The sequence below is a fragment of the Ixodes scapularis genome, unplaced genomic scaffold, assembly GCF_016920785.2.
Source record: "Ixodes scapularis isolate PalLabHiFi unplaced genomic scaffold, ASM1692078v2 PGA_scaffold6__148_contigs__length_123643588, whole genome shotgun sequence".
NCBI lineage: Eukaryota > Metazoa > Arthropoda > Arachnida > Ixodida > Ixodidae > Ixodes > Ixodes scapularis.
In genome coordinates this window covers 111,919,948-111,927,505 of record NW_024609881.1, presented here as the reverse complement: position 1 = coordinate 111,927,505, position 7,558 = coordinate 111,919,948, and the positions used below count along the sequence as shown (strand labels likewise).

The following is a 7,558-nucleotide window of genomic DNA, read 5'->3' as shown; positions in this document are numbered from 1 at the left end:
CTCCTTGGTACGCAACTGGCTTAGCGACGACAGAACACCAAAACAGAAATTTGACGAGCACCATGACGTGGCGCTTTTTGGCGCTGTTTGGCGTTGTCCCATCGGCTCGTATACTGTCAGCCGAGCCAGGGTAAAGTCTCTAGATAAGAGCTTCCTACAAGTAGCCACATTCTTTGAAGCTCCGAGTGCGTGACGGTGGAGGTTTTAGGGAGCGAATGGCGGCGCATGGCAGAGGTTTATGTTGTTCCAGCGGAATGTGCTTTGTCATTTGTATCGGTTGTCGTTACTTGTGAAAAGAAACATCAAGGGACTTTAGGCCCGGGCGGTGAAGCAGGGTGTAGGCCCTCGAGTCTCTAACCTTTTCTCTTGCCCATATGCGGCCTCCGACCCCGTGGACCAACCCCGAAAAGCCGGTTCCTGTTCTCCGATGTTGGCGCACATCGGCCAGAGTCTGTCCAACCATCTGCCCGAGATGCTGGAATTCCAGCGTGGCGTCCGCTTCCTCAAGTGGGGCATCGTGTCCGGGCTCCGGCAGATGGACGTCCAGCACGCCTGCCTGTCCCCCGGCAACGGCACCTTGAGCGTTGTGCTGCCTCTCGAAGGCATGGCTCAGGTCAGGGATGCCGATCTACAATTAACTGACCTAAGTGTGGCAACATGTCGAGAGCGCTCTGTCTGCTGTTTATATTTCCATTGAGTCATCTTATAGCGTATAACTTTGTTCGAGTATAGATTACGGAGCAAATTTAAATGCGAGAGCGGTCCAACTGCCTGCTGCTTACTTCTCTGATTCAGCTATGACTGATAGCCCGCGGCTTGTATTAGCCGGTTCCTGATTGTTCCGACCTCGCAATCCATCCTTCGCTTTTGACGCGCATCGGAATCTGCAAGTCAGTGGATATGTCGTCGTTAATTATTTTCCTCATTGAAGACCTGACTGTCGTTGCCTGAATCTCGCGCCATACCCCGAAGCTGTTTGGTTACGAAAGATTTGGGGTTTGAGGTGTATCTTTTGGACACCGGGTTTCATCAAAAAGAAAATAGTTCTATGTTTTTCTTTTTTTGTCTAGACTTCAACTTTTATGGCGACCTAAATGTACTGCGGGGAATATTTTACTTTCGTGCCAAAATCGCAAAGCCAACGTAGCTTGTACCCGTACATTTCTAATGCAATGTCAACTCGCGCGACTTTTTAGGCTTCTATACTTGGTTTTATGACCTGTCCGAGCACAGTTGAAGGCACGAACAGATAGAACCAATAACACACGTACTAAAAGCGCAGTTAATGGGGTCTTCCTTGTACATGATTGGTTTAGCGATGATAGAAGACGTAGAGGAACATCACGGACACTATGATGCCGAGCCTTTGACGCTGTTTGACTGGTCCTATCGGCCATTTTAGACGGTTTTGCACAGATTTAGAGGAGCCGTGCCACGATATTGAAAATACTCCATAGTAGCGTGCGCAAAATACACAATAAAAATGGCAAGTCTATTACTTGTATGCAGTCTCCAGGAAGTGAGTATTATATGGGTTATAGACTTGCCAGCTTGCTGGTGTTTTTGCACACGCCACTTTGCAGTATTTTGACATCGACCGCAAAAGGCTGATTCACACATCTGCGTTGGTTGCATGCAACCGAAACGACCGTAACGACAAAGTCACCGTTACAAGTGTTCGCCGTACACAATATGGCAAGCGGGCAGGCGATGCAAGGGGTAGATTCGCGAAGCCACCCATGAACCAGGGTTGTTGCGGTGTTTTGGTCGTTACGGTGCTTCCGATTGCACGCGAACGCAACCGTTGCAAATGTGTAAACCGGCCTTATGAGGTCGTAATTTTTGAAGGGATCCATACTCTGTTTCATAATAGTGTGCTACGCTGTCAAAGCTGCAGGCGCGACCATGGGGTTTGATATCGCAAATCATATGCACGCGTTCTCGGGCAAACGAAACCATTGCTGAAGCCACGCGCTCGCGCGCCAGTATGCTTAGAGAAAGTCGTCTGCTTCTAGCACAGGAGTGGCGGTGACGTCAGAACGAAGCCGAGCTTTGGTTGGCTTTGATTGAAAGGATAGTGGGTAGACCTGAATGGTACACGCCCTGAGGTCTACCCACTATTTTTATCAAACAGCCAATAAGAGCTCGGCGTTCTGACATCATCGCAACCCCTGCAAAGAAGCAGACCAGGGTGTAAGATAGACAGGTGGGGAAACGAGAGCCAAGTGAGCGACCGGATTGTGTGCCCCTAGGTTTTCTCTTTTTCTGTGGCGCCATCTATGTGGAACACCGCCAACTCTCACTCCAGGTCGGCGACCGGTGGCGACCGGCTAAACTGACGGAGATGGTTTCTCGTGGATTTTCAATAGAGGACTGTCGTGCTCTCGGTTTATTTTGCGCACTCTCCCATAAAGTTCCATGCAAATCCGATTCCATTTTTTTTCCTCTCGCCGCAGCGCCATCTGTCGCAAGTTGGGGGTACCCGCAAGCAGACGAGTACACAATCCGGTCACGGCGCTGCGGTAGTCTTCTATGGGCCGTTTCCCCACCTGCCTATCTTAGACCCTGAAGCAGACGAACTTGCGCTCCGCATAGCTTTGACAGCACTGACCAAAAAGCTTCCTTGACGCCGCGTATTTTCAAGGATTAAAGCGGAAGTTTGCTTTCAGACTCTCCTTTGCAAAACTTGATGACGGAGTTGTTTGGATCGCATTGCTGGCCTGTCAACAATGCAAACCCGAGGATTTCGTAAACAAGTTTTGCGATCCACGCGATGACGATATTTAAACGTGCCTCGTACGGTGAACACGAGCACTGCGTGAGTGTTCGATTTGGGCTCGTGATAATCAATTAGTTCAACAATCAATGAGGCAGTGGCTCGTGTGTACTCGCTGCAACGACGGGAGCAGCCGAATCTTCACAATGTGTGGAGTTACATGGGTGGAAGTTACGTGACTGCTCATTCTGACTTCGAGCTGGGGGGGGGGGGGGGGGGGGGGGGATAAATGCTGCTCAAATTTTCTCGTTTTTTTCTTTTCTTCCTTCTTGCGACCGCCATTGCGCGGAGAAAAAAAAATCTAACGCGTGTTTCATAGACGATCGTATACAGTGAACTAGAGGAGGGGTAGTGAGATCAGGCGCCGACACGCGCCATGCATTGCTCCGAAGCGGCGAGCGTGGAAAGGTCTCGGATGTACGGGGCGGCGCTGCGATTGCATGGGCTGTAGGATCCGAGCGTTCCGAGGGCTTTAGCCGATCAGGTTTGTCTTGGCGGTTTGGCAGCGCGAAACGGCTCCGGTTGAGATATTTTGCCCGTGTTTTCTGTCCTTATGTCGGATAAAGTGCAATGCCGAATTGACTGCGACGACAACGACGACGACGACGACAACGCCAGTAGCACAACAAATGCAATGCAAAGCATGTGCTACTACAGCCCATCCTTTAGTGGCGCCCTCGGGCCATCGACACGATAAGCGGCAGTCGTGAGCCCTCTCTGAGCTCATGACACCTTCTCTAGTTCACTTTAACGGGGTCCACTCAGTTCATCCCAAGATACTTCATCCCAGGACACTTCATCCCAGACACTTTATACCAAAGGTGTTTCATCCGAAGACGTTGCCCACTTTAACGATTGCAAGCGGGGCATTTGGCGGTAGCCATGCCTCTGCTCGTTCGGGCGAGCACGTGCAGTTACAAGCTCGCCAAAGCTACGTTCACGCGCACCCTGCACGCGCTTGCACGCATGGAGCATTGGTGGGGCGCCATGCTTGCAATAAACCCTTTTCCAAAGTCCGCGCCAACGCCTGTCTGCCCGTCTGCCATTGCTTACTCACATACTCTGAGCTCCTATTGGACACGAGCGCTGCGTCAACTTTCGACGAGGACTCGGATCCAATCACGCGCTTCGTGAGCATGGATAGATTAATAATAATGGCTATAACCTTTGTAACGGGCGGTAGCTTGCACCACCTAGCCGAAGTCTAAAATGACCAACATATATAATTCCTCTCGCCCTTCCAAGACCAATTTTCTCACCCTATCACCAGGCCGCGGTGACCAGAAGCAATGGTGACCGCCAATGTTGCCTGACGAACTTTTGAAAAGGGGTCCATTGTCGATAGTTTTTAAATGTCAAGGAATAATTCTAGTGGTATTCACTGAAAGAATAAGAAAGTTTTGCATCGTCCCTTTGGAAATAAGGTATATATCTGAGCCTGTGCTCATTCCACTGCAAGACTCATGTGGTTACTGAATAGCAACTCGTGCGCCGCCATCACAGGTCGGGCTTCCTGGCGTCCGCGTGCTCCCGGTCTTCTTCGAGGCCACGGCCAGGGCGTCGGTGAACCTGACCACGCAGGACGGTGAGTCCGCGCCGAGGGTCGCGGGCCTCAGAGTCGACAAACTGTCCGTCACCGACGTCCGCCACGGCAGGTCAGTCCCGGTATTTTCTGGTATATACCATTTAGTTTATTATTTAAAGCATTCATATAGCGTTAGCACGAATAAAAAGATGGCGGCTTCAGGACTTAGAGCTATACTTGTCGTGAAGAAAATAGAAATTCGCGCAGCGCGATGGTAGCGCAGGAAGGTTTCCCAGTGCATATCTGAACTTTCTGAACCACCCAATCAATCGGATGATGCCCACAGGGACATCCTCTCATTTCTTTAAAACTGTAACTAATAATTAGTTACAGTTTAAAAAACTTCGGAAGTTTTTAAACTGCGCTGTTAATAATTAGTTTTGCGTAAGTATCCTTCAACTGTGTTTTACTAATATTTTGTCTATTTCGAGGTGACTATAGTTACCCACTCCCGTATTTAATGACCTCTGGGCCCTGAGGGGTAACGGTAAGAAATAAATTGATAAATAATACCAGTATCTTTCGTACTAAGCAGGCGCCTTGTGTTGTTTTGTGGCTCTGATGTCAGCCAGGCATCTCGCGGTGACTTATTGGTAAAAAGTGCAATGATGACTATTCAGCAAGGTCATGGGCAACACGCGTAGAACGCGAGGCTGAATATGCGAGCACTGGAAATGATCGAACGTCTGGAACAACCTTCCAAACTAAGTTCGTAGTTGCGAACAGTGTTTGTCTTCGCCATATTTTTTTTATCACTCTTGTTTTATTTTGTAGTTTTGGTTTATGCAGGAAAGGCTACTTGCTCTGGTACTGTTTGGAGAAGTCTCTTCTTCCCAGTTTCTGTCCCTTTTACGTTTATGTTTCTATTTGATACCCCGTTGTAACAAGGTGCTCTGGCACTGTTTGGAGATAGCCAGAGACTGAAAGGTTATTCGTTCGGCACGGAGTAATCTTCCTGTCCGTTATCACCCCAACAGGTTCCTCACGAACGACGCGAAGTCGCGCGAGTTTACGGAGAAGCTCGTTCGCAACATCCTCAGCAAGGGCCTGCAGAACCAGCTGTCGACGCAGCTCATGTACGGAACCACGCGGGCCATTGCGGACGCCCAACCGACCGACATCAAGCCGCTGGTGCTCGAGAAGAAAGTGGTCGTGTACCAGTTGCTCGACCGCCTCTCCGCGTCGGACAAACAAAACTGGAACCTTGGACGAGACAGTATCACCCGTGTCCGCTTCGCTGTAGGACCCTGACAACCTTCCAAAGAATATCTTCATTGACAAGACGGACTTTAAAAAACACTGCAGTGACTAACGAGCGACGGAGGGCAAACGAAGCACTGCGAATTTTGGACGAACTTTGCGATGGAAAAGGAACGAGGACAACACTGCTCTGAAGTACGATATTTCAAGCCCATCACTTCGCCTAAAATGGTATCTTTGATTCGCTAATCAACGGTGATGACAGTTTTGCTTCGTTTATAGTCGGCACTGCTTACGGACCCAAGTGTGCAAATGTCCAAACAGCAGGGAACGTTGTAATCCCGACTCAGTGAGGGCTACTGACCAAGTGGATGAAACTATAAAGCTGTAGCGGCGTGAGGCATTAATTGATATTTCATTGAATGTTTTTTTTATGGTTGTCTACATAAGAACTATAAAACATGACAATTACGTGTATTTCTTGTTCTTTTGGCGCGATCAGTTAAGTTGCAATGGAGATGACTCGTCGTTAGTGTGGAGTTCAACGATATGTGGTAGTCTTGGGACAGGGCAACCCCTTCTACAGTTTAGAGTAGCACCCAGGAACTTTGCAAGCGAACAAACTTTGAAGCATGCGATCTCACCAACAACGAAAAATGCACCTTTCCAAGTTCGTTTTTTTTTTCTTTTTTTGTGTGTGCCGCGATGTGTAGTGTAGAACAGTACGTGTGTGATTACTCGTGGACATTTAATCTTGTGCATTTAAAATTGCAATTTCAAATCTATGATTATTTATTTGTCAAGACGCAAAAATTCCGTATCTTGCTGGGCACATAAAGGGAATATTGCGAAAACTCTGTTTTTGTTCTTTGGTGCCATTCATATAGTATTGACTATTTGATGTTTCAGTGACGGCTTGTTATGTTAGGTGCTTGCAATGTCAGGACAAGAACATGATTATTTTTTTTAATTCACATATGGCTCACGTTTATTTAAAAACAAATATCTGCGTTTATTCGAGAAAAAAAGATCTATATATCGTGTGATAAAAAAAAAAAAGCACTGACATATTTTGCATTGGTATAACAAAACCAACAAATGAGCAATATAACCTCCAGTTTCATCTTGCGATTAATGCTTCTTTCATTTTTACACACCAGAGTAATTCCCATTGCCTAAAACCAGCAATGTCTCAAGGCAACACGGCGAGCTATCGAACGATCATGAAAGGCCCACCCGCACTGACACTGTTGTGTCACACTTGCAAACAGTCACAAATAGCCATGAAGAAGACACCGTGTCGGCTAGTGTGCTGCGTACTGAGACCTTCCGGTTGCTGCGCTACTAAGGTCGACACGTCAGCACAGCGTCCTTATTAATCGCAGTGATCTGTGCCTGTGATTATGCGGGGTCAGAAGGGCAGCAGCTGATAACATTCGAGACAGGTTCCTTCGTATTATGTGTGCTGCCGGATAGGCAAAAGAAGTGTTCTCTTGACGATTCTGGTGCAGCAAGTTCATGCGACGTTGGTTCAGGTAAGCAATATCGGCAGATTTAAGTCTATTACCGTGTGATATCATAATAGGATATGTAAAGGCTCACATAAAATTAAAAAAAAAAAAACGGTAACTTTACAGTGGTTGCGTTTTGTTTAAAAAAGTATACCTATAAGTGTCTTAGAAAAAGTTTTAAGCTTCCTTAAGTTTTTCCGGGACTCATCTCCCTAGTTTTTACATATAACAAGTAGACTGGCTAGTTTGTACGTCTTAATCAATATTAAAGCACCACATAACAGACACACAGGAGGCATACGGAGCGTCTCTACAGCATCGTGAAGACTTCCCGGATTTGTTTTTGCACCCAAAGACACAATGACCCCTCCACTAAAAGTGTTGTCAGCGTAGGACCAGATTTTTTTTTTTGTACATTTATTTTCCGCCCTCTTTTCCGAAATTTGGTAGTCAGATGGGCTGCCGTCATTCCCCGACTGTCTGGCA

At 47.5% G+C, this 7,558-nt stretch overlaps 1 protein-coding gene across 1 annotated transcript; it reads left to right on the top strand.

The window, feature by feature from the left end:
* Nucleotides 1–416: 416 nt before the first annotated feature.
* LOC8032379 lies at nt 417–6,038 on the top strand. Its single transcript, XM_029978164.2, has 3 exons — nt 417–613; nt 4,280–4,431; nt 5,339–6,038. Exons 1-3 carry the CDS (start codon nt 428–430, stop codon nt 5,610–5,612), a joined length of 612 nt encoding a protein of 203 aa, XP_029834024.1. The 5' UTR covers nt 417–427; the 3' UTR covers nt 5,613–6,038.
* Nucleotides 6,039–7,558: the final 1,520 nt, after the last annotated feature.

Bases quoted from the DNA above. Each gene is read 5' to 3' on its own strand.
- LOC8032379 (XM_029978164.2), top strand. From the start codon at position 428: ATGTTGGCGCACATCGGCCAGAGTCTGTCCAACCATCTGCCCGAGATG. The intron at 614-4,279 runs GTCAGGGATGCC...CCGCCATCACAG, and splicing joins CTCTCGAAGGCATGGCTCAG to GTCGGGCTTCCTGGCGTCCG. The intron at 4,432-5,338 runs GTCAGTCCCGGT...TCACCCCAACAG, and splicing joins ACCGACGTCCGCCACGGCAG to GTTCCTCACGAACGACGCGA.